Source organism: Panthera pardus, unplaced genomic scaffold, assembly GCF_024362965.1.
Source record: "Panthera pardus isolate Hobbes unplaced genomic scaffold, ASM2436296v1 HiC_scaffold_13, whole genome shotgun sequence".
Classification (NCBI taxonomy): Eukaryota; Metazoa; Chordata; class Mammalia; order Carnivora; family Felidae; genus Panthera; species Panthera pardus.
The window spans coordinates 49,283,697-49,311,300 of NW_026526688.1; the positions used below are offsets into that span (position 1 = coordinate 49,283,697).

The window sequence follows — 27,604 nt, forward strand, 5'->3', positions numbered from 1 at the left end:
TATTTGGCAAAATAATTATTGTCCCTTAATTAGAATCTATTTTAGGTACTAATGAGCAATGTTCTGGAAGAGGAGTTGGCAAACTTCAGCGCCTGGGCCATGTGTGGCCCACCACTTGTTTTATAAAGTTTCATTAGAACAGAGATATGCTTATTTATTTCCATATTATCTGGTTGTTTTTATAACAGGTATAACAGATCACATGGCCCAGTGAACCTAAAATATTTATAACTTGGCCCTTTACAGAAAAAGGTTGCCAGCTTTTTTTCTAGAATAGAGAGAGTTTTTGCCTTCAAGGAGCTTATAGTATAATCTTTAGCAAAGGAGAATTATAGTTCAGAGGTGTTCTTTTTACCTGACTTTATAGGATCCCACACTTAGGTCTCCTTCCTTTTAAAAATATTTGATTTCTCAATACATCTGAAAATGATACTAGCATAAATTTTTTACCTTTGTGTAAGTGGTTCCCTTTCTTCCCTCATTTCTACTATCTTTATTACTCTTCCTTATTTTCTCTTTTTTCACCATATATACATATACATACATATATACATACATATACATATATATATATACCTATATGTATACACACACACACACACACACACACACAATATAGTGTCCCTCGTGTGTTTTTCAGAAGCTGGAGAGAAAAGCAGCTGGTTTGTATTAGTAGTCAATTTGGCCTTTTATTCTAAAGAACTAGACTATTTATGTAGTGATAATAAGCAAATATAGCTAAATAACATATATTCTCTTCTACTTTTTCATATTTCAAGAGCAATGTTTTCTTGATGGTAGTTAAAACTTAAGTACCCACCTATCAGAGCAGCTATATTAAAAAATAGTGACAAGGCACCTGGGTGGCTCAGTCGGTTGAGTGTCTGACTCTTGATTTTGGCTCTTGTCACAATCTCAGGGTCATGGGATGGAGCCCCATATTGGACTCCACGCTGAGTGTGGAACCTGCTTAAGATTCTCTCTCTTCCTCTCTGTCTCTCAAAAAAAGATAAAAAATAGTGACAATATCAAATGCTGGCAAGGCTGCAGGGAAAACTAGATCTTTTAGACATTGTTGGAGAGAACATAAAATGTTAGGACTACAAAATGTTTGACAGTTTCTTAAAAAACTAATCCTACATTTATATGACCCAGCAGTCCTACTTCTGGTTATTTATCCCAGAGAAATGAAAACCTACTCTACACAAAAGCCCATTCCTGAAAGTTTATAGCAGCTTTTTTGGTAGTGGTCAAAGCCTAGAAACAAAGAAACTGTTCTTCAGTAGGTGAATGATCACTCAAACTGGTACATCCATTCAATGGAATATTAGCAAATAAAAAGGAACAAACTGTTGATATATGCAACAACTTGGACAGACGTCAAGGGCATTGTGCTAGTGAAAAAAGCCAATCTCCAAAGATCACATGATGTATGCTGCCATTTATATGGCATCCTCAAAATAACAGAATTATAGAGTTAGAGAATAGATTGAGGTTGCCAGGGCTTAGAGATGGTTGAGGGAAAAGGTGGACATTATTACACAGAGACAACAAGAGAAAGATCCTTGAGATGATCCAGTAGCTCTGTATGCTGGTTATGGATACAGATGTGATAAGTTGTTCCGTGACATGGGAATATATGCAAACATTATACCTATGTTAATCCCTTGGTTTTGGTATTGTACTGCACCTATAGAATATATAATCATTGGAGGAAGCCAGATGAAGGATACATGGATCCTCTGTACTATTTTAAAGATCCTTAAATACCACCCAAATTTCATAGTTAATATGCAAAAATCTTTAGTGTTATCATTTTTTTTTAGGATATCATAAATAAATGCAGTTTAGACTGGAGAGAATGGGAGAAGTTTATGTACTATATTAAAAGTAAGAGTCTGATTTTTATAATTTTTTAATCAATAGAAGAAGGAAGTTTCATAATGGTATGTAATCCACTGGAATATGGGAATATCTCAACACCAGTATTTTTTTAAGCATTGTGTGACCATATTTATTTATTTCCAGAGAAAGAGAGAGAGAGAGAGGGAGCTTGCACACAGGGGAGGGGCAGAGAGGGGGAGAGAGAGTCCCAAGCAGGTTCTGCCCTGACAGCACAAAGCCCAATGCGGTGTTTGATCTCATGACCTGAGCCAAAATCAAGAGTTGGATGCTTAACCGACTGAGCCACCCAGGTGCCCCCATGCATTGTGTGACTATAAGTGGATAAGAATCTAGGAAGTATCAGAATTTTAACATTTTTGGTGAAGGTAATAAGATTAATTTTAGATACTTAAGTCTTGTTTGAGGAATGGTTTTTACAAAGAAATGTGAACTCAACTGTACTATTAGCTCTAGATGCGTCTGTATTATCATTGTAGGCCTTCCGTGTCCTGTCCGAACCAACGGGTCCAAGCTCTAAAGAATGTCATCGGGCTTGGCAATGTTCAGATGTACCAGAACCTGCAGTCTGTGGAATAAGTAGAATCTGGGTCTTCAGACTGAAACGAAGAAAGCGCATTGCAAGACGACTGGTGGATACTCTCAGGTAAGAAATAAAATAAAATAAAATGGATCTAGACCCAGATTGGCTTTCCCAGAACCTTTCCTGGTTTATGAGTCAAAGGGAATGATGTTATAAAGACACTTCTGTTTAAATACTGCCAAAGTCAGGCTAAGGCCAGCAATGGCACTGGAAAACAAACAAGCAAATACACTAGATGTACTCAGTTTAGGGCACAACATTCCAAATGTGAAACATTGTAGCCCAGTGCTTATTAAACCACCTGTGGTGAAAGACGAGTTTAATTGCAGAGCAACACTTTAATAAAATGAAAATGAATTGCTAGAAAATGAAATAGGAAAACAAAATAAAAAAATGAGAAATACAAGTCCCCATTTTTATTAGATTCAGCAAATGTGAACTTTAACATTGCAATAAATATAATTTATACAAACAAAATGCAGGCTTAAAAAAGCTACAGAAATTGTACATTCATTGTTCATTGACTACTGTGTGACTCAGTAATTGATGAAGACTTATAAATCTAACTAAATGTAAAAATGAGTTAGCCAGGCAACCCACAAAATGGGAGAAATTCATCTAATAAGAGTCCAGTATAACCAGTATATATAAAAGAACTTTTACTATACAACAATAAAAAGACAAATGGCCCAATTAAAGATGGGCAAAGGATTCCAATACACAGTTCTTCTTTGAAATACATATGGCTGCCACCAAGGATTCGCAAACCAAAACCATGGTGAGATACCACTTCATACTCACTAAACTGTTAGTGATATGACTTACTTGCTCGTTAACATACCTGATCTAGGTTGGATGGATGAGTTTCGTTTCACAACACTTACTCTCTCGACCTCTATACTTAAGAGAACAGGTTACAATCCAGGGACCATACTTTGAGGAGTGATCTAGTCTTATGAGTCCTGTACGCTTTTTAGGGAAGAACACCCAAGACCGCTGTGGGATCCAGTGTTGGGCCATAATCCTAGTCACCTGCACATACCTTATAAAGGGGAGTAGTGAGAATTAGTGTCTATAATGATTTTATTTGATAGTTAATTATGAAAAATCTCTATTTTTTGAATGTTTGAGAGAGAGAGCATAAGCGGGGGAGGGGCAAAGAGAGAGGGAGACACAGAATCAGAAGCAGGTTCCAGGCTCTGAATTGTCAGCACAGAGCCCGATGTGGGGGCTTAAACTTGTGAACTACGAGATCTTGACCTGAGCCAAAGTCGGATGCTTAACCAACTGAGCCACGCAGGTGCCCCGAAGTACCTCTATTTTTTATATTTTATGTTAAATATTTTATACTAAGAGATACAAATTTGGCATGGGAAATACCAGTATCTAAAGTAGTTCCACCAGGCAGTAGTAGTCCAATGCTTCTCAAACTTAAAAGTGCATAGGAATCACCTGAGGATCTTGTTAAAATGCAGGTGTAATTGAGTAGGTTGGAGTGGGGCCTGAGATTCTGCATTCCTGATATGCTCTCAGGTGGTGATGAGTGTAGATCATACGTCGGGTACTAAGGCAGTAAGTAGGTTATCTATAAGCAGAAGTTTCCCTTAAAGGAGAAATAAAAACATGCATCTGAGAACACATCTCTTTTCTCACATCTGTGAGTTGAAATACAGGTAACATAAGTGGCAGCTATCCTGTATGAGGGGCCTTAGGCTTCATTCTCTCTGGTTTATACAGGCAAAATATGTTTAAATCCTTACAAAGGTAGAATATCGCCCCTAGTTGTTTTACATAAGAAGCAACAGAGGCTCACCAGGGATTATTAGTACACGTTTACACAGACAGGCTAGTAAAAGGACAGAGTTAGGACTCAAACCCACAGATCTCATGTTCTTTCTATAACTGATGTCACTTTATAAGTGAGACAGTAAGCTCTATTTAATCAAACCAGTATTTTGCTTTGGATTCTAGTAAATTCAGCCATAAACTTTGTGTGAAATTATATAGTATACCATATACTTAAATCTTAACTTCTAATTGAATCCAATCTTTAATTTTATATTTTTAAAATTTCAAACCTGTGGCGTGCCTGGGTGGCTCAGTTGGTTAAGTGTCCAACTTTGGCTCAGGTCATGACCTCACAGTCGGTGAGTTGAAGGCCTGTGTCGGGCTCAGTGCTGACTGCTCGGAGCCTGGAGCCTGCTTCGGATTCTGTGTCTCCCTCTCCCTCTGCCCCTCCCTGCTTGTGTTCTGCCTCTCTCTCTCTCAAAAATAAATAAAACCTATAAAAAAGTGCAAGAATAGAAAAAGAAGCCCTTATTTACCTTTGCCCAAATTCATCAAGTTTTAACATCTACTTTCTTCTTGAATTATTTAAAGGTAAGGTATGTATATTACGCCCCTTTAGTCCCTCGTACTTCAGCGTGTATTTCTTAAGTCCAAAGATCTTTCCTCATGTAAGCATACTTGAGTTATCAAATACTGGGTGTTTAGTGTTGATGTAATGCTTTCCTCTACTGTATGGTCCATATATCAGTTTTGTCATGTGTCTCCGCGTCCGTCATAGCATTTCTTTTTCCTGTCTAGATCACATTGCATGTAGTTGTCCTAGCTCTTTTGTCTTCATCTCCTTTCTCTCTCTTTCTCTCTCCCTCTCTCTCTGACCCTCCCGTATACTCTCTCTCTCAAAATAAATAAACCAAAAAAAAAAGTGCTTAAAGAGATCAAAATTGTATATTTGGACTGCTTTAAAATACGTATGCTAATGTTTAATCAGAATTTTAAATTAGTTCCATTGTTAAATTGTCTTTTCCTCTTTTTTAGGAATTGCTTCATGTTTGGCTGTTTTCTCAAGACTGATGAAATAGCATTTTCTGACCCAACACCAGATGGCAAGTTATTTGCAACCAAATACTGCAACACCCCTAATTTCCTTGTATATAATTTTAATAGTTAAAGCCAGTCTCTACTATAGAACAGTTACTGTGTGGACGATTTCAGACAGCCCCATATCCTATAATATGAACTATTTCATAGATACCAAAATAAAAATACTAAGACACACATATATACACATAAACCTGTATTAGTTTTATTATGAATCAAAAAGTGAGGGATAAATTTGTTGAAAAGTATCTGGGGACTCAAAAAAAGGAAAAGTCTTTGGATAATATATACTGACTAGCATTGGAATACTTAATTATGAAACTTGATAGCTCTAACTGGAAAATGACATGCCTCCTTCATCGAAACATTGACAAAGCAAGGTGGTTTCCACAGAAATGTGGCCATTTCTCTCTTATGAAGCACACTTTTGCACAGGGATTACCTCATGCCCCATCAGAAGCAAATAAAATTTAAAGATAGGCAAATAATTTCCATGCCCAATCTTTAATGGTAATTCCCAAATTCTGTACACAAAATTTTTAGTTTATAGGTATTGGCTGTAGCAACTGAGTTTCAAAATATTTAGAAAGTGTTTCGAATTTTTAATTTGTAATAGGGCTTTCCCATCTTTATGGTAAATAAAGAATGGGCAAAATTTCCATATCCTTTGATGTAGAACAGAATTCTGTAGCTTAATGTTTTAATCTTTTTGCAAATCATATCAATCAAGACATACTTGTCATCAGATTCAATTAAAATTAACCGTAGTAATTGCACTATTGTCATTTCATTCATTTCAGTGTGAAAATGCTAACTGTACTAATCTTTAGTACACTTGTTACTGGGGATTGATGTCATTAACACAATAGATGCCCATTTCGTTTAGATGATTCATATGGTTACATTTTTAATATTTTTGCATGTTTAAAATACATCTTGTTCTGAGACATCTGGCAAAGGTGGTGACAAAATGAATAGTGATAGAACTATTACTATTTTATAGTAATATAACTGAGGTTAGTAAATGAATATATCTAGGCCGGAGAACTCGTGATAACATTATGTAAATACACCTCCGTATGCACACATTTTTCTAGTATAATTCTTGGATACTTTCTTTGAAGAGCAAAGAATTACTCATATTGTTTTGATTCTAAAAATCACTCAACTGCTGTCTGGTGGTAAGACGCTAGGGAAGTAGTTTTCCAGGTTATAACTCGGTAGAATCTGTTCACGTGCATTCTTTTATTTGCCTGTAAGGTAACATGTTTCCAAAATTTAAAAGCCTGCATTCCAGAAAGAATATGGAAGTGTTAAGATGTAATTTTGCAAACATTTTAATGCTGTTTTCTGCACTGCTGTTTTTGTTTTAAATATTTTATTTAAAAATTTTTATTAACATTATTTTGCTTGCTCAGTGCTTTTGTGATGAATCAATTAAAATTCTTCTCAATATTCTCTTTGTCTATTTTTTTATACAACCAAATGTATTGATTTTTTCTGTATTTTTGTGATTATAAAAACAGTACATGCTCCTTGATTCCAAAAACCAATCATTGAAAATATAGCCAACACGAAAACCTGCACACTGGATGTTTATAGCAGCTTTATTCATAATTGCCAAAACTTGGAGGCAGCCAAGGTGTCAGCCACAAAAAGGCACATAGGAAACTTAATATTACTGAGTGAAAGAAGCCAATGTGAAAAGGCTGCAGACTGTATGATTCCCACTGTATGATATTCTGGAAAAGACAAAACTGGAGACAGTGAGAAGCTCAGGAGCTCGAGGGGAGTGGAGGATAACTAGGTGGGGCACGGGACTTTGAGGGCAGGGAAAGTACTGTGCAGGATACTGTAAACGGGTCCATCTCTAACGTTGTCCAAACCCATAGAACGGACAACACCAAGAGTAAAGAAACCCGATTTGTCAACGTAGGTTCATCAGTTGCAACAAGTGTCCCTAGTGGTGGGATGTTGGTAGTGGGGGCCATGCATGTGAGGGGCAAAGGGTTTGTGTGGTAAATCTCTGCTTCCTCTGATTTTGCTGTGAACTTAAAATTGCTCTAAAAAAAAATAAAAGCTTCAAAAAACAAAAAAAAAAAAAACAAGGAAAGCCTGAGAAATTATCATAGCCACAGAGACACGACAGCTAAATGTAACGCAGCGTCCCGGCACAGAAGGGCAAAATAAATCTGAATCAAGTATACCTTCATTAGTGTGTCAGTATTGGCTCATTGGTATGTTAATTGTGACAAATATACTAATGTAAGACGTGGGTAATAGGGGAGGCTAGGTGTGGGGTATATGGGAATTCTCTTTGCGGTTTTCCTGTAAAGCTAAAATGGACATCTCCATTATCAACGCCTTCGTAATTACTACCCAGGTCAAAAAAGTAAAACACTGCCAGCTGCCCAGAGTCCGCCACACATTCTCTTTAATCATCATTTTCCCCAAATGTAACTACCTTTTGATGTCTAAAAGTTTCGTCTGGTTTTGAGCTTAATATAAATTGAGTATGTTGTCAAGATGCATCCATGTTATTCTGTCTAGTTGACACCCATTTTCATGGTTGTATATTCCATTAAAAGAATATACCATAATTTATTGGGGTGGCTGAGTGGCTCAGTCGGTTGAGCATCCGACTTCGGCTCAGGTCGTGATCTCGCGGTCCTTGAGTTCGAGCCCCACATCAGGCTCTGTGCTGACAGCTCAGAGCCTGGAGCCTGCTTCAGGTTCTGTGTCTCCCTCTCCCTCTGCTCCTCCTCCACTCATGCTCTCTCTCAAAAATGAATAAATGTTAAAAAAAATACCATAATCTATACTACTGATGATAAGCATTGCTACCTTTGCCTAATATTATATGCTACCTTTGTGATAAACTGCGTCCAACGTATGGGTCTCTTTCTGCCTGTTTATTCCCTCTAGCCTCGCTGGTCATCCTTACACCAGTACCACATTGTGTTATCAGATTCCTGAAGTTGGTATTGTAAATTCTTCCACCTTTTTTCTCTCCGGGAGTATTTTGACTATTCTTGATCCTTTGCATTTGCATGTACAGTTTACAATCGGTTTAAGATCCTCAAAAAGCCATCACCAATTAAAAAAAAAATCTGTTGGGATTTTACTGGAATTGCATCACATCTACAGATCCGTTTGGGAGGATTGAATGTAAAAGATATATTTTTCTGGTGTATTTCCCCATTTAGTTTCTCAGCAATTTGGGGTTTTCAGTGTAGTTATGTAATTTTTTAGGATTTACTCTTAAAGCATTTGATACTTTCTTTGAAACCACTGGAAATAAGATTGTTAAAGTTTCATTTGCTGATAAAACACAACAGACTTTTCCATATTGATCTTCGGTTCAGCGGCCTTTCTAAATTTATTTAATTCTAAAGATTCATTTGCAGATTATTTTTGGATTTTCAGGTTGTTGGGTTTTTTTTTTTTTTAAGTTTGAGAGCTTGCATGCATGTGCGAGGCGGGGGGGGGGGGGGGGGGGGGGGGGCGCGGGGCGGAGAATCCCAAGCAGGTACCACACCCAATGCAGAGCCAGACACAGGGCTTGATCCCAAGAACCGTGAGATCATGACCTGAGCTGAAATCGAGAATCAGATGCTTAACTGACGTGAGCCAGTCAGGTGCCCCTGGGTTTTCAGTTTTGAAGTAATGTCTCATTTCATTTTTCATGAAAATACCATTTTCATGAAATACCATAGACTGGGTGGCTTAACAATTTAGCTCTCTGGTTGGTTCCCGAGTCCAGTTAAGTCCAATTTCAAGGCACTGGCAGATCCAGGACTTGGTGAGGGCCCGCTTCCTGCCTTGCTTGCGGTCTCCTTGCTGTATCCTCACATGGCAGAGCTCCTCTCTCTGTCAGGGATATTAATCCCTCTCATGAGGGCTCCGCCTTCATAATCACCCCCCAAAGGCGCCCCCTCCCATCACATTAGGGATTAGGCTTCAACATGAATTTCAGAGGGACAAACTTTCTAATCCATAGCAACTATAAAATATTTACCATAGCTTGTTAGATATACACTCTTATGTTAAGGAAGCTCCTCTCTATTCCTAGGATTCTAAGAGGCATTTGTTTTTCTAAGAGGCTTTTAAACATTTAACGCTGGATTTTATCAAAATTTTTCTTCTTTGGAGGTAACTGATTTTTCTTCATTGGATGAATATGGTGATTACATTGTTCTTAAGTCAACCTAGTCTTGCTGAAATAATCTCGACTTGGCCCTGAGGTTTTTATGTTACTGGCTTTGGTTTACTACTATTTTGTTTGGGATTTTCTTCATCTGTTCATGAGAGCGATTGGGTATCTATAGGAGATGCACTGATGTTTACTTTTTTCATTTATGATGCTTTTTTTTTCTTTTACTCTCTAGATGACTCTTGCTAAGGCTTATTAGGCTTATAAATTTTATTTGTATTTTCAGAAACAACTTTTGGCATTGTTGATCCTATCCATTATAGATTTCTCCATTTTCTATTGTAGGTTTTGTCTTTAAATTTATACGTCTTTCTTTTGGAAGGGAGTTTTACTTTTTCTTATATTCTTAGCTCACCAATTTTTCAGGTTTCAATAGCATTTAAGACCATATATCTCGGGGCACCTGGGTGGCTCAGTCAGTTAAGCATCTCTTGATTTCAGCTCAGGTCATGATATGATCCATGGGATCGAGCTCTGCGTCAGGTTCCTTGCTGGGTGTGGAGCCTGCTTGGAATTCTCTCTCTGCCTCTCCCTGCTCATGCTGTCTCTCTCAATAAACTTTAAAAACAAAAAAGACCATAAATCTCTATAATCACAATTTCAGCTGTATCCCACAAGTTTATATATATATATTTTTTTATTTACTTTTTTTGAGAGCACATGCACACAGGGCAGAGGGAAAGGGAGAGAGAGAATCCCAAGCAGGCTTCACACCCAGAGCGGATCCAAACTCGGGGCTCCATCTCACAACCGTGAGATCATAACCTGAGACAAAATCAAGTGTCAGACACTAAATGGGCTGAGCCACATAGACACCCTATATATAGTATTTTATTTATAAATCTCTAATTTCAATCAACAAATTGTCGATTGAAGTAGGAACCAGGAGGCAATAAATAATCCTCAGCATTTCTTGAGCAGCTACTTATCCCCATTTTCTTTTTGAGAGAGAGAGCGCAAGCACAAGCACAAGCAGGGGAGGAACAGACAGGGAGACACAGAATCCGAAGCAGGCTCCAGGCTTCAAGCTGGCAGTGCAGAACCCAACACGGGGCTTGAACCCATGAACTGTGAGATCATGACCTGAGCTGAAGTCGGACGCTTAACCAACTGAGCCACCCAGGCGCCCCTGTCTCCATTTTCTAGAGATGCAAAAGGCTCTTGGAGGCCTTACACTGATAGCAAAGGGAGATTTTCTGGGAAGTGAGAAAGCTACTTGGGAGGAGCCTGTTTATTTGCTAACTATAATTAATTATAATTAATACAGCAAAAAGATTAGTCCCACTGTATCCTCCAACCAGTCACATTACTTTTCTGAAAATGAGGCAAATGGCCAAAAGGAAGGCAACATCTGAGACTTAAAGAACAAGTTCCAGAATAAGAATAAAAAATGTTCTTACAGTTGGTAGCAAATTTTCTGCAACTCTGTGTTGAGGACTTCAAGGCTCTATTCAGACACAAGATGGAAAGCATGCGGGATCATTTTGCAGTGCCTGCCATCGACAAGCCTGGTCAATGTGCGGTCCTTGGGCATTAGTTTGTTCCCATTTAGATATTCCAACTGTAGGAAGTGGACACAAATTTCTCAGGGATAAAAAGTATCCCTGAGCTGTAATTCAGGAGAATGGACCAAGAGAGACACCACCTTGTGAGCTTAGCAGACCTATTAAGAATGAAATCACATAGAAGTCAAAGTGAGGGTAACTAAATATCAGGGTGCAAAACTGTTCAGATTTTTCTAGAAGTCAGCTTTCAGGTTTTTTTTTTTAAGTTTGTTTCTTTGAGAGAGCAGGTGTGAGTTGGGGAGGGTCAGAGAGATTGGGAGAGAGAATCCCAAACAGGCTCCATGCTGTCAGTGCAGAGCCTGACTTGGGACTCGAGCTCATGAACCGAGAGATCATGACTTGAGCCAAAACCAAGAGTTGGATGCTTAACTGACTGAGCCACCCAGGCGCCCCGACAGTAATTATTTTTTAAGTTTATTTATTTATTTTGAGAGAGACAGAGACAGTACAAGTTGGGGAGGGGCAGAGAAAGGGAGAGAAAACCCCAAGCAGGCTCTGCACTGCCAGCACAGAGCCCGATGCAGGGCTCAAACCCATGAAGCCATGAGACCATGACCTGAATTGAAACCAAGAGTTGAACGCTTAACCGACTGAGCCATCCAGGAACCCCCAAGGTTATTTTTTAAAAAAAAATAAGATTTATTGTCAAATTGGCTAACATACAGTGTGTAAAGCGTGCTCTTGGTTTTTGGGGGTAGATTCCCGCGGTTCATCACTTACATACAACACCCAGTGCTCATCCCAACAATTGCCCTCCTCAATGCCCATCACCCATTTCCCCCTCTCCCCCACCACCCTCAGTTTGTCCTCTGTATTTAAGAGTCTCTTACGGTTTGCCTCCCTCCCTGCTTGTAACTTTTTTTTTCTTCCCTTCCCCCATGGTCTTCTGTTAAGTTCCTTAAGATCCACATGAGTGAAAACATGATCTTTCTCTGACTTATTTCACTTAGCATACCTTTCAGCTCCGTCCATGTTGTTGCAAATGGCAAGATTTCATTCTTTTTGATCACCAAGTAATATTCCATTGTATATATATATGCCACATCTTCTTTATCCATTCATCAGTTGATGGGCATTTAGGCTCTTTCCATAGTTTGGCTATTGTTGAAAGTGCCGCTATAAACACTGGGGTACAAGTGCCCCTATGTATCAGCACTCCTGTATCCCTTGGGTAAATTCCTAACTGTGCTATTGTTGGGTCATAGGGTAGATCTATTTGTAATTTTTTGAGGAACCTCCACACTGTTTTCCAGAGCAGCTGCACCAGTTTGCATTCCCACCAACAATGCAAAAGGTTCCCGTTTCTCCACATCTCTTCCCACAGTCAAGTCTGGGTGTATCACCTGGAGTCACAGGGACAATTCATTAACTAAAAATTCCCAGGTGGCTTCTGTGGCACACAGATGGAAGATGCTGATCCAAATCATCACCTTCATTTCAGATTAACAAATGAGGCCACAAGAGAGAAACAAACCTACCACATTCACTCAACACACCTAATGACACTCAAATTAATGAAATCTAAAACAAGACACCTGGTAACTACAGTCTCCTTTATTCTATATCATTCTATTAGTTTTATTATTTTTACACCAGAACTGTGATATGCTTAAGGTATAGATTAAACAAAAAATAAAAAAGGGATCTCAATACAGAAAATACATTTAATAAATAAAGCAAAAGCCAAAGATTGGGGGAGACCCAAGAGCGCAAAACAAGCCTTAACCAAAAATGTCTGGAAATACCCAAGGAGCTAGTCTTTTGAGCCATTTCTCGTGGCTTCCAGTGACCATATTTAATAAGGAGCACATCAGCCCAAAAAGGCCAGCAAAAAGGTTAATGGTTTAAAAGATAAGCAAAAGTAGACTTAAGTTGTACTGCGCAAAGTGCTTTCAACAGATCCATTAAAAATAAAGAATATGTGTGAGAAACACAATATGTGAGTGATGGTCACTCAATCCAAATCAATGTTAGACATACAGTTTACAGCATTTTATTACTGCTAGTGTTTTAAATCTGTATGTATGTACAAATCCAAATATTTGAGTAGCTAGTTTCTTAAACTTTCTAGAAAACCTACTACAATCTCAAATGCTTATCATCATAAGCATGTTAAGAAATATTGTAATTGTTCAAGTGTTAACTAGGTGCTACGGTCCTAAGACAGGCCACTTCCAAAAAGTCTAATAACTATGGATTATCACAGTAACTATATATTACAGTAAACAGAACAGTTATACACATGAGCCATCTGGAAAGCTCAGCAGTCATGAATATGAGGTGATCACTGGACATACATTTCCAAAGCTTCCACGATGTGTGCGGCAGAAGGGCGATCCTTAGGGTCTTCATTAGTGCATACGGAGAAGAGTTCAATTACTTTCTGGTACGTTTCATCCAGCTCTTCCATATTAACGGGTGGCCTCGTCCCCAAAGCTGCATAGTAGGCTTCATCATCAAAGTCACTTTCATCAAAAGTTTTATCTGCTCGTGAAGGCGTTGGAGATTGAAACAAACAAAATAACTTTTAAGTCATGGAAAAGCTTAGCAACTGCTCAAACTCACCCTCCCGAAACAAGATCTCCTCGTCCACTATGTTTTCGGTATGCACAGGCCATCTCTTCAATTATCCTGCCGTGGTGAAGATTAGATACTGTCACGGTTTATAGGTTACAACCCCCACCCTCTTACTGTGATAGCTTTCCAATCTTTTCCTTAGACTGTAGTGGCAGGATTCTCACACAGAGTCGTGACATGGAGGCTTTTCTTTCCAGGAAGCAACTTTATTCGTGCTGGCATGGCTCAGTGGGGCTCGTACCCGAAGAACTGAGCCCCGAACGCCACGTGGCATAGTTTTTTTATGTTTTCTATTTCTTTGTCTCCCATATACGGTAACACACAAACATGCAGTCTGATTGAGTGGTCTCATGTTACAAGGTCATGAGGGATGTTGTCACATATGCATGCAGCCAGGTTGCCTTGAGGTTTTTTGGTTTTGTTTTTTTTTTTTATTTTCTTAGGGAGGGGACCCTACCACAAGACAAGAGGAACTTTTAAGGAAACGTTTTGCTCTATAGGATTTTCTCAATTTATCTCCCTATTATCAATTAAGCTACAACTCATTTATATGAGAGAAAACTGAGATAGCACCAAGTTAGTCAGTAGTAATATAATCCACATCTCATGCAACTACCACTAAATCAAACATCTGTTTTAAGTTTCAATGTAATAGATAAAATATAATTTTATAAGCTAATCTTTAGTTCAAACTGAAGAGACTGGGATTTATGTTAAAAAAATATGTGGCTATACCTTCATCATCATCATCATCATCTGGAAGATTAATGTGTGGAATAGATAAAGTCATCATTTCCCACAGAGTCAGGCCAAAGGCAAATATGTCTGCCTTGTCAGTAATAATACCATTCTCTTCCAAAGCTTCCTTGGGTTTCCAAGGCTCGGTGCCAATGTAACAGGCCTCGGGGTCAGTCACTGAAATGAGTACAAGTAAGTCGGTCATAAGGGCAAGCACTAGAAATCACTAAGAAAGGCAAGCAACCCAAAGAAAAATGGGCAAATGATTTAGCAGGTAGTTTTAAAGGTTAAGAAATGTAGACAGTAAACACGAAAATACACTCAATCTCATTAGTAAGAATTACTTTTTCCTTATCAGATTGTTAAATATTAAAAAGCTAGTCAGTTGGCAAGGGTGTAGAGAAATAGCAATTCTCTTAGGAGGGGGCAGGAATACAGAGAGACTGTGGATGTCAAGAGCACAGACTCCGGAGCCAGACTGCCTTGCCTGGGTTTAAAGGCATTTGCGAGTTGTGTGACTGTGAACAGATCAATGCATCTCTGTGCTCCAGCTTCTCCATTTTCAAACCATACTGTCATCAGGCAGAGAGAAGTACCATTTCTCTGCTTCTGTAATTGCTATGTCAGGGGAAAGGATAAGGGTCAAATCACACATTGGCTCTGAAAGCTTCTGCCCAGGAATGACATAGGCCTACTCATATTTCCATTTCCTTCTTCCTTCCCTCCCTTCCTTCCTTCCTTTCTCCCTCTCACATTAATAAAGACAGAACAAATGGGAGGAGGGAGAGGGAAAAATGAGAATCTCGCACTCAGGAAACCAAAGAGTCAGTAGACAAGCACTCATTAATTCATTCATTCAACATTCTGGGTTGGGGGGGTACATCTAATAAGTACACTCTGAAGACAGAGTGAGAACGAAGAAGCCAGACTGGGGCAGCACCCAGCATCGGGTGGCAAGGACGAAAGATGTCTCTATGAGAGCCTTTTCACTTACACCAGCTTTTGGACAGTACACATTGGAAGGCAGTCATGTCCAGTATAAGCTCCCTGAAGGTTTTCCCCCATCCCACCTTGTACCTAAGAGGCACCTAATAGAATGCCTGACTAGGTAAGAGTCTAGACATGGTCGACAAGGGCAGTGAGTCTGGTGATAAGGTTAAGGAGTCAGTCATACCTCATTTTATGTTGGTCAAATTCCTACAGGGATGTACCACACCAAATAGCTTTCTAGAGCTCAGGATCTAATACATCACCTCCAATTGGAGATGCCAGCCAAGTGCATTTCCTATATGTCCGTGGATATTTGCCCAAGCGTGAGATTAGAATTTAAACATAATGGACGTGGTTCCCCCACATATGTTACTGATCAAGACTGCTTCTCTGTGAAGATGGATTGTTCTGACAAAAGTCTGGTGTGATCATCAACTGATGGTTGACTCATTCTTTTTTGTCAACACAGAAACAACGGATATTTTATTGCCCTTTGCTACATTCAAAAAGGATAAGCAGACATTACCTGATTTAGTTCTCATGGTCATTATGCCAAACTGAAAAATAATTAAACTGGAGCTTCTCCTCATTCTTCAATTCTTAGCCGAAACATTATTTATTTAGGAAGGCCTTTCTCAACATCTAGGCTGTGTTAAGTGGCACTGTCGTGTTTATATAATCCCTTCTATCATAACAGTCATTATGCTGTACATTATTCAAGAGCAGCTTGCTGTCCTAGATTATGAACAGTAAAAGGGTTAAGAACTGAAAAAAACAGAAGAGGAAGGAGAACGTCCAAGTATATTCTACAGGGTGCCTGGGTGGCTCAGTCAGTTGAGCATCCAACTTTGGCTCAAGTCATGATCTCGCAGTTCGTGAGTTCAAGCCCCATGTCGGGCTCTGTGCTAACAGCTTAGAGCCTGAAGTCTGCTTCAAGTTCTGATTCTTCCTCCCTCTGCCCCTCCCTCGCTCATGTTCTGTCTGTCTCTCTCCCTCTCAAAAATAAACATTAAAAAAAAAATTCAAATGTATTCTACAAGGTCAGCATTGTCCTGATACCAAAACTAGATAAAGACACTACAAAAACAAAAAACAAAAACAAAAAAACCCAATAAAACTACCAGCCAATATCCCTGATGAACATATATGTAAAAATCCTCAATAAAATATTGGCAAACTGCATACAATGGTGTAATTAAAAGGATCCTTCACCATAATCAATGGATTTTATTCCAGGGATGCAAAGACGGTTTAAGATTGATAAATCAATCAATGTGATTAACCATACCAACAAAACAAAGGATAAAAATCATATGATCATCTTGAGGCACCTGGGTTGCTCAGTCGGTTAAAAGTGTCTGACTCTCGGGGCGCCTGGGTGGCTCAGTCGGTTAAGCGTCCGACTTCAGCCAGGTCACGATCTCGCGGTCTGTGAGTTCGAGCCCCGCGTCAGGCTCTGGGCTGATGGCTCGGAGCCTGGAGCCTGTTTCCGATTCTGTGTCTCCCTCTCTCTCTGCCCCTCCCCTGTTCATGCTCTGTCTCTCTCTGTCCCAAAAATAAATAAAAAACGTTGAAAAAAAAAATTTAAAAAAAAAAAAAAAAAAAAAGTGTCTGACTCTCCATTTTGGCTCAGGTCGTGATCTCACAGTCCGTGAGATCAGATCAAGCCTTGTGTTGGGTTCTGAGCTGACAGCACAAAGCCTGTTTGGGATTCTTTCTCTCCTTTTTTCTCTGTCCCTCCCCTATTTGCATATGTGTGCTCTCTCTCTCAAAATAAATAAACTTAAAAAAAAATCATATGATCATCTCAAAAGACGCAGAAAAGGCTTTTGACAAAATTTGACATCTGTTCATGATGAAAATTCATAAAACAAAGTGGGTTTAGAGGAAATATACCTCAACATAATAAAGGCCATAAATGGAAAACCACAGCTAACATCAGTCTCGATGAAAAACTGAGAACTTTTCCTCTAAGATCAGGAACAATGTAAGGATGTCCACTTGTGCCACTTTTATTCAATATAGTACTAGAAGTCCAAGCCATTGTAATCAGACAAGAAAAAAAAAAAATAAAAGACATCCAACTTAGTAAGGAAGAAGTAAGCTGCAGATGAGATGATGCTTTGCACAGAAAACCCTAAAGACTCCACCAAAAACCTATTAGAAGTAATAAATGAATACAGTAAAGTTTCAGGATATAAAATTAATATACAGAAATCTGTTGCTCTCTATATACTAATAACAAAGTAGAAAAAGAAATTAAGAAAACAATTCCAGGGGCACCTGGGTGGTTCAGTCAGGTAAGTGTCCAACTTCAGTTCAGGTCATGATCTCACAGTTTCTAAGTTTGAGCCCTGCATTGGGTTCTCTGCTGTCAGCGCAGAGCCTGCTTCAGATCCTCTGTTTGCCTATCTCCCTGCCCCTCCCCAGCTCACTCTCTCTCTCAAAAATAAACATTAAAAAAATTTTTTTAAAGAAAATCATTTTAAATCATTTTAAAAATCATCATTAAAGACAAACAAAAAGCAGAAACCAGACCTACAAATTCAGAGAACTGATGGTTGCCAGAGGGGAGAGGGATGCGGGGCATGGGCAAAATGAGTGAAAGGGAGATACAGTTTCCAGTTATGGAAAGAATAAGTCATAGGGATGAAAGTTACAGCATAGCATTGTATGGTGACAGATGGTAGCTACACTTGGGAAAGCATAGCGTAATGTGTAGGTTTATCATACACCTGAAACTAACATAATATTGTGTGCTAACTATAATTAAATCAAACTATAATCAATTAATTAAAATCAATAAAAAAATAACATACAAAAATTCTTAAGAAATGGTAAGGACTGTGTCTATCCTATTTTCCTCTATATTCATAATACCTCGCACAGCGCTTGGCCATACTAAGTATTAACAATATTTGTTAAATAATCTAGAGATAACCACTGTTAAAAACTGGGCTTGTCACAGCACACCTTATATTATAGTTGTGAAACATGGGAATATACCACCTATTGAAACACAAAACTTAAAAATAACTTGTAAAGAGGCGCCAGGGTGGCTCAGTTGGTTAAGCATCCAACTTCAGCTCAGGTCATGATCTCACAGTCTGTGAGATCAAACCCTGCATTGGGCTCTGTGCTGACAGCTCAGAGCCTGGAGCCTGCCTCATATCCTGTGTCTCCCTCTCTACCTCTCCTCCACTCACAATCTGTCTCTCAAAAATGAGTAAATGTTAAAAAGAAAAAAAAAGAAAAGAAAAAGAAAACTTTTAAAGATTTAGGTGTATTTTTTCCCAAACTTTTCTTAATGTGTACATATTTAAGTGCTATTTTACGATCTGTTCATCTCACTCAATATATCTGGATATACCATTCCTACAAATATAAACCTGTATCATTTTAATAACATTCTATTGTTTGGTGGTACAATAAATTAAACCACCCCTTACTGGTGGACATTCGCCTAAAGTTTTGCATAGTCTATTCTGCTACAATGTATATTTTTATAAGTTAGTACATACACAATTCAGTAAAAAAAGATTAATTTCTCTCCCAGCACCTGTTATTTTTAAAGTGCTTAGGAGTAAACTTCCTCATAAAGAGAAAGCCTTAGCCCAAGAGAAAAAAGAAGAGAATTGCCTTCTCTTAATGCATGGCTGGTTTAGTCAGCTATGCTGACTATAAGCATATATTGATGAAGCAGAGAGTGCCGGTAAAGGAGCTGCAGAGACATTTCCCCCAGGCTTACACATGTGTTTTTGAGAAAGCCAGATCAAGTTTTTAATTAAAAGTATGTATTGAAAATAAATGCCCTCAAATATACACCTTCAAGGAAGCACAAACCCAGGGTTTATGGCTTCACAGGATGGGCTGATGCTGGGCACCAGTGAAGATTTCACGTGTTAGTATTTTTATCAGGATAGTTATCGTTTTCGTTACTGCTGTGTTTTCAACACTGCATGAGTTTTGATTCTTCTGTCTTAACTCTATTTCTTTTACAAGCCTAAGTCTCTTGGTTTTGCAGAAATTAATATATCGGATTACTATAAAAAATGTCTGCAGTGCCCAATTATTTTTTGGAATATGTTCTTGGGAATGAATTATAGGATCAAAGGGCATTTTGAAAGGGTTTTTTTTGTTTTGTTTTTTAAATATAGATTTCCAAATTGCCCTCTGAAAAGACTGTACCATTGTAGCAGTTACCAGTGCTGTTCATCAAGTAGGTCATACTCTCCCCCCATCTGGACACAAAGATGGATGCACTTTTTGGCCTGTCAAGGTTGGATGGAGCCATCTGACTTGTTCTGGTCAGTGAGTTGTGAAAGAAGTGCCTTGTGTCATTTCTAATCTGGGGCATTTAATTGTTAGTGCAAGAATTGTGGAGCAGCACTTTCCAACAGAACTTTCTGTGGTAATAAAAATGTTCCATATCTGCATTGTCCCAATATGGTAGGCACTAACCACAGGCAGCTACTGAGCACTTGAAAAGTGGCTAGGGTGGCTGAGGAAATCAATTTTTAAACTTTTCAAATATTTATTAATTTCAATAACTGTATGTAGCTAGTGGCTACTGTACTGCACAGCTCTGGAGCCTTTTTACCCTCCATATGTACAGTGACGGCAGTGTTCCGTATAGCGGATGTTCTAGCCGCTTAGGTCCTAAAAATGAGAAACATAGCCATAATGGATCTGTAGCTTGAATAAGCTGTGGTTGCTTTAAGCCACTGAAGTTTTTGAGGGTGTATGCTACCACAGCAAAACTTATCCTAACCTGAATGATACCTGATATGATACTGAATGATAACCTGAACTGCAACTTCTACTTAGCGTATGAGAGTACATGTTAAGCTAATTTGGAAGTAAGTCAGCCAAAGACAAATACATGATTTCACTCATGTGTGGAATTTGAGAAACAAAACAGATGAACATGGGGGAAGGGAAGGAAAAATAAGATAAAGACAGAGAGGAGACAAACCATTAGAGACTCTTAAATACAGAGAACAAACTGAGGGTTGCTGGTGGGGTGTTGGGCGGGGATGGGCTAGATGGGTGATAGGCATTAAGGAGGGCACTTGTTAGGAAGAGTACTGGGTGTTAGATGTAATAATGAATCACTAAATCCTACTCCTGAAAAAATAACATAACATAAAATGGTTTCTAGTTTTAGTGTCCTTCTTAAGCCCAATTTTAATGAATTATTTACCTGTAATTTTTTTCACTACTCTTTTTTAACATCTTAAAATCCTAATCCTCACATCTTAATCCTACAAGGATTAGACTGAGAATGGAAAATAGCTTTATTTTTTCTAAAATGTCCACACATCATCATTTACTGACTCAACTACTTCTTTCTCAATACTACTAAACGTCAGTGTTATATAATAAATTTGATATATTTGGGACTACTTGACTCCTTACATTTTTCTGCCTATTTTGGCAGGAATATCACTGCTTTCACTACTGTGGCTTTATAATACTTAACATCACCTCAGGAAAATTCCCATTCATCATTCTTTCACAAAATTTTCATGGTTATGTTTGAACATGTATCAAGGTTGAACTTCACATGTTTACAAACCATGAACTTTGACATGTTCAAAAATAAAACAGATCATTTTGGGATAATGCAGAATTTATGGATTTATTCATTTACTTCTGCTTTCTGTCTCTAAGGCTTCAATTATTTTTTTACCTGATGTGAATTCAGAACTCAAACTTAGTTTCATAAAGGTTAAATAATGAAAATGTTTTGCTTTGAGTACTATTGACCATATCAAATAGGTTTTGATTTTCTAAATACAGTATAGCTGGAATTTGATTTCAGCTAAGAATTATTTACAAATATTTTAAATTCTTAAAAAATGTGGGTGTTTTGTTTCCAATTGTGTCACTAATTTCTAGATTTGCAGCACTGAGGACAAGGTAATCTCAGGTTCTCGTAACTTTATGTGCGTTCAGGTTTAATAAATACTTGGATGCGTAGAGATTCACCTTATTATCTACTCAGATATTCTACATCTTAGTTTTGTCTATTTGACCTACTAAGGATTGAGAAAATTATGCCAAAAATATCTTACTTGCATCCTGTTTCATAATTTCTCCTTTATTTTCGAAAGTTTCAACTTGGTAGCAGTTATATAGCCTAAAGGCTCATAACAGTCCTATCTTTATGAATGAATACAGACATCTTTATAAAGTCACTCTATTCATCTTGGCTTTTTTCTTCATTTAACTCGCTGATTTTTACTAGAAATTAAAGTGTACAAAAGTTCTGGGGCGCCTGGGTGGCTCAGTTGGTTGAGCGTCTGACTTCGGCTCAGGTCATATCTCACGGTTTTTGAGTTCGAGCCCGCATCGGGCTCTGTGCTGATGGCTCGGAATCTGGAGCCTGCTTCAGATTCTGTGTCTCCCTCTTTCTCTGCCTCTACCCTGCTCGTGCTCTCTCTCTCTCTCGAAAATAAGTAAACATAAAAAAAAAAAGCGTACAAAAGTTCTAAACAGCATTCATTAACCTTCATTTTACCACATATTCATATGAAGAAGCACATTTAAATGTTATTTATTAAATAACACGTTTAAAGCAGGGAACTTCTTTATGATGCTGGCTCTTGGTTCTTACCAAGATCTTAAATTCGCTGAGAATGGTCAGTATTTATATCAGAGAAGAAGGAGTCGAGAATGGTCAGTATTTACATCAGAGAAGGAGTCGGGGCAGGCCAAAGGGCAAGCAGCAGAAGATCTAGCTTTATTAGCACCCCTCTCTCCTTCTTCCACCCATTTCTTCTTCTACCAGTTTCCCCAATCTTAACATTATGCGAAACTAAATGAGTTCCTTTATAAAACCTTATTAAAACTGTTTTCTACTCCCAGATCTTTTACCACATAAAAATCCCAAGCCAGGTTAGAAATAGTTCCTAAAGTTATCTTCAGTTAAATTATATTAATAAAAATGCAATAATTTATATTGGTGTGACAAAGCAGGGGGCTGGAGGCTGGGTGGAAGAGAGACAGGAAAGGAGTGGTATTATTTATTGTATACTTTTTATACATAGTTTTTAATTTTAAGTATATAAACTTATTACCTATTTAAATATGTAAAAATTAGAAACCTAAAAATTGCATAAAAATAAAGTTAAAAAAAAATACTACTTACCAGTCATATTTTCATCCAGTGGTAGAGAGACTCCTACATCACAGATTTTAATTGTTTCAAAATCACCTTTAATTACAACATTTGAGGACTTTATGTCTCCATGAAGCAGTTTCTTTTCTTGGTGTAGATACTAAAACAGTTGAAATTTAATACATATGAGCAAATATATAAACTGATAAAAATATAGGATAACCTTCAAACAAAAATAACAACTTGAACTCCCTTCCTGAACTGCAGGATTGTATCTGTTCATCATTTCAAACTATCTGAAGTCAGACCAGGGAACATCCTTTGTTACCATAGTCCGCCATACTGACCAGACCTAAAGGAGTCTTTGAAAATCAATGTCCATTTATAGGTAAGCTAACTTTTTTATTTTCAAACTCATCTCATACTTGTCTATTAAAAGAAGACACTGCAGCTTTAAAAATATACCACAATTGGAGCACCTGGGTGGCTCAGTCAGTCATGATCTCATGGTTCGTGAGATTGAGCCCCCCAACAGGCTCTAAGGCGGGGTGGGGAGTCTGCTTGGGATTCTCTCTCTCCCTCTCTCTGCCCCTCCCCTGCTCATGGCTCTCTCTCTCTAAATAATACAAATATATTTTAAAAAATACACCAAATTTTCCTTGAGGCTAGTCATTTTTAGAAGTAAATTTGGGATCTTCACAATGAGGCACACTTTTCTCAAATGACTGAGGTGATGCAGAACAGATGACTAAGGGCTACACAGAGGTCACAAGCAGAAGAGGAAGCAGAAGTGTAATCTAAGACTAAATTTTGTTTTACACATCAACTCTTTCTTAGTAATGCTACTCACCCATAATCAAAAATAATCTTGCTACACTGTTATTTGTTCATCAGCATCTGAGCATCTACTCTGTGAGCTGGGTTTGAAAATACTCCAGAGACAATTTTTGGTATGTATCTTGGAACACTTACTGTGCTTAATTTATTATTTTTCTAAAAGTTTATTTATTTATTTTGAAAGAGAGAGAGGGAGGGAGAGAGAGTGCAAGTGAGCTGGGGAGGGCCAGAGAGAGAGGGACAGAAAGAATCCCAAGCAGGCTCCACACTGTCAGTACGGAGCCCAACATGGGGCTTGATCTCACGATCTGGGAGTTCATGACCTGAGCTGAAATCAAGAGTCAGATGCTTAACCGACTGAGCCACCCAGGTGCCCCAAAACTAATACAATTATTTTTTTCTTTTATTTATTTTTTAAAGAATATAATTTATTGTCAAATTGGCTTACATACTAACTCCTAACATGCGACTTTGATATCAGTATCAATCATGATCCACTTTTGAGTCATTCAATGGTGTTTTAGAACCAGCATTACTTCTGTTTGGTTATTAGGATAAATAATTCTTTTCCCGGGGTTCCTGGGTGGTTCAGTCAGTTAAGTGTCCAACTCTTGATCTCGCTCAGGTCATGATCTCAACACTTGTGAGTTCAAGCCCCAAGTCAGGCTCCTCACTGACAACATGGGGCCTGCTCTGGATTCTGTCTTCCCCTCTCTCTGCTCCTCCCCTGCTCTCTCTTGCACTCTCTCTCTAAAAATATATAAATAAACTTTAAAACAAAAGTTTTCCTTCTTTACACAGTATCTATCAAAAGTCACAACAATTTATTTGCATAACATTGAGAGAGCTTTTTTCATTTAACCCACACATGTAAACTGATGTTCAAAACTTAACATCCCACAAGACAATTTTAAGAGGTTTATTTACATGAAAGAAGGGTTAGGCTGCACCCCCAGGAATAATTACTAAATTTGTGTTAAACTGATTAATCCTTTTAACTACACCTAACACAAGATCTCTATAAACAAAACTACCTGGGTTGGGTTATTTCAGGCTACGTAAAGGCTTCAAACAATACTTTGCTGATCAAAACAAGGAAATAGTGCACTATGCAATATGTGAGTTTGTAAAGACTTTAACTTAAGGCAACTACCTCTTTTGGGGAAAAAAAAAATCCCACCTTGTAATTAGGTATATAAAGTCCCACAGAAGTCATTTAAAATATAATGGCATGGTTACCTTTAACCCTTTCGCCATGTTCAAAGCAACTTTTAAAATTATGGCTGCTGGAAAAGGATCTTGGCTGTCTTTATTTCGTTCTTCTATTAAGTCATTTAAAGACTTTTCCCCTCCATATTCCATAGCAAGACACAAACTACCATCACTGGCTTCAGTGAAAGCACGATAACCTTAAAGAAAACAGGATATTTTCTTACTAGAATAGGGAAGAACAACTGTATTTATGTTTTTTTACAGTGATCAAAAACATGTCTGGAGTAACACTGACAAAATACAATGAAACCACTATTTATGAAACTAATTCAGTAGATATAATTTAAAATGACTTCAGTGCTTGCCAACAGTATTGCAAATTAAAATATTTTTAAATGAAATGCTCTATGCCTTCCTAAATATAATGGTTTCACCAGTCTTAATTATATTAGAAAATAAGGAAATTCTCTAAATAAGATCATTGTATATTCCTGAATTCTTTACAGTGCCACCATCATAATGACTATATTTATTCCCATGAAATTTTAAATATATATAAACATTACAAATATTACATAATAATTTATATTCTAAAACAGTCACAATAATTTGATTCTTGCCAAACTCCACCATCATCTTCATTTTTATTAGTGAAACTGATTAAGAGATTATATACACAGTTTCTGAATAAACACACATACTGCTACGAAATAAATTTAAACTTACCTACAATGTTTGGATGATGGAGGTTTTTCAAAATCTTAGCTTCATCTATTAGCCTCTTTTGATACATACTTTGATAATGATCATTACATCTAGGGTTAATCTTTTTCACAGCCCAAGGAGAATGAGACAAACCTCTTGGAGATCTTAAAAAAATAATCAAAAATTATATAGAAAGAATAAGAACCACAATGTATTTCAAATGACTAGGAAGAACTTACACATTTTGAAAAGAGCTCAATAATAATTTGTTTTAAACATTTTCAAAAAATATTTTCAACTATCAACACCTCTGCTCCATATCCTTTTTAATGGAAGATATCTAGCTGATATATCTGTTAATTATAAGAGGAGTCTGACATCTATTGCTGAAAGGGATGGGTTAAAAAGAGGCAATTAGAAGGAAAAAGATGGAATGTTATAAATTTTAAACTTCAAAATTATTATACTATTTTCTAATTTTTCCATTCCAGCATGTCAGACTACCAACTACTTATCAAACATTTAACTATATGTACCACAGGCAAGTTACAGAATGGTAAATAATAAACATTAATGTCCAAGAAGTTTAAAGAAGAGATGTACAAAAAACATGTGACTCATATATGATCACGCAAAGAATAACAGATTGTTCTTAACCAACAAATATTGTGTCCCTACACTAGCCAGTCCATCCTATACTGTTCACCATCTACTCAAAAGACGTATGTTTAAGGAGATAATAAACATACAAATGAGAAAAAAATATAAAGTGTCTATTTTCTAGGAAGATACAGCCATTTTAAGAATATTTAAGGTGTAAACATTTTGAAGTCTAAATAAATAGGTAAAACAAAGTCAGGGAAAAGCTTACCTGATAAAGTAGGTAGTTATTTATGGGTACAGCAAATTAACAAGGACAAAGTATATGCGACATATGGGCACAAAAGCTAATGAAAGAGCCTCAGAAGTTAGAGATAAAAAGTTTAACAACAGGAAGATAAAACAATAGACGGAGCCAAGAACCTACTTAGCTTTTTACTACTTCATGAACACAGCTCTATGATCACAGGACCTTTTTTCTCTCTTTTTTTAAATCAAAAAAACATGCACTTAAAGGATTGCTAGATTTAACTTACATACATCTATCATACACAAGTTTATCCGAACTATTCTTAAACCTCCAGTTTTAGATAACAGTATTTGAAGATGACCTCTTCCATATCATTTTATTATGAAAAATATATTTTTCAGGGTGCCTGGGTGGCTCAGTCTGTTAAACGCCCATCTCCTGATATCGGCTCAGGTTGTTGTGATCTCTTGGTCCTGAGATCGAGCTCCACTGCAATGACAGTGCAGAGCCTTCTTGGGATTCTCTCTTTCCCTCTCTCCCCGCCCTTCCCCTGCTGGTGTGTGCTCGCACTCTCTCAAAATAAACTTAAAAATATGAAAAATAATACACCACGGTTTTACTTGAGGCTAGTCATTTTTAGAAATAAATTTGGAATCTTCACAATGAGGCACATGCACACTCACTCTCTCTCAAAATAAATAAACATTAAAAAAAAAAGAAAAATATGTATTTCAAGTTTCAAAGGGTACCCCTCAACTCCTGAGTGTTTAGAATTCAGTGAACAGGGGCACCTGGGTGGCTCAGTCAGTTAAGCATCCAACTTTGGCTCAGGTCATGATCTCCTGGTTCATGGGTTCAAGCCCCATGTTGGGCTCTGTGCTGACAGCTCAGAGCCTGGAGCCTGTTTCAGATTCTGTGTCTCTCTCTCTCTCTCTCTCTGCCCCTCTCCTGATCACTCTGTGTCTCTCTCAAAAATACATAAACATTAAAAAAATTTTAGAATTCAGTGAACAATTCCATATTTGCTTTTTCCATAACATATCTCAATCTACAGACATATATATGAAATCTGAATAAAATATTTTGCCAAACTATATGTTGGTTTGTTGAAAAGATAAAACAGGCAGATCTTTAATGAGATCGCAGTAGGAAAAAAGATAAAAGAAGACCCGAACAATAATACTGTTAACAAAAACAGCCACAGATTTGTCAGAGATACAAAAATATGTGAATAAATACAACTTTTACCTCAATAAAATTAAAAGACAAAATGGACAAATTTCTAAGAAAACATAATCAAGAGTTTATAATATCCTTGTAACAAATAGTAAGCCTAAATAATTTTACAAGTGAGTTTATTAAACTTTCAAGGAAGCTATCGTTCCATCTTACATAAACTGTTCCAGGGAATAGAAAGAAAGGG

The 27,604-nt window shown here is 37.6% G+C and overlaps 2 protein-coding genes across 6 annotated transcripts in view; one reads left to right on the plus strand and one right to left on the minus strand.

Moving 5' to 3' along the window:
• The window catches only part of ESCO2 (establishment of sister chromatid cohesion N-acetyltransferase 2), a 29,641-nt gene extending 22,815 nt beyond the window's left edge, over positions 1-6,826 (plus strand). The window contains exons 10-11 of the mRNA XM_019440855.2: positions 2,382-2,548; positions 5,309-6,826. Coding sequence (XP_019296400.2) covers positions 2,382-2,548; positions 5,309-5,441 — 300 coding nt within the window. The 3' untranslated portion in view covers positions 5,442-6,826. The remainder of the gene's footprint in view (positions 1-2,381; positions 2,549-5,308) is intronic.
• Positions 6,827-12,684: 5,858 nt separating this feature from the next.
• Positions 12,685-27,604, minus strand: part of PBK (PDZ binding kinase) — a 28,400-nt gene continuing 13,480 nt past the window's right edge. For 4 of the 5 annotated variants that reach the window (XM_019440856.2, XM_019440858.2, XM_019440861.2 and 1 more), the window contains exons 4-8: positions 25,353-25,495; positions 24,654-24,823; positions 22,608-22,737; positions 14,462-14,641; positions 12,685-13,633 (exon numbers count right to left, since the gene is read on the minus strand). In XM_019440856.2, the coding sequence (XP_019296401.1) occupies positions 13,434-13,633; positions 14,462-14,641; positions 22,608-22,737; positions 24,654-24,823; positions 25,353-25,495 (823 nt within the window). In that variant the 3' untranslated portion in view covers positions 12,685-13,433. The remainder of the gene's footprint in view (positions 13,634-14,461; positions 14,642-22,607; positions 22,738-24,653; positions 24,824-25,352; positions 25,496-27,604) is intronic. The other variant, XM_019440862.2, reaches the window with a different exon arrangement.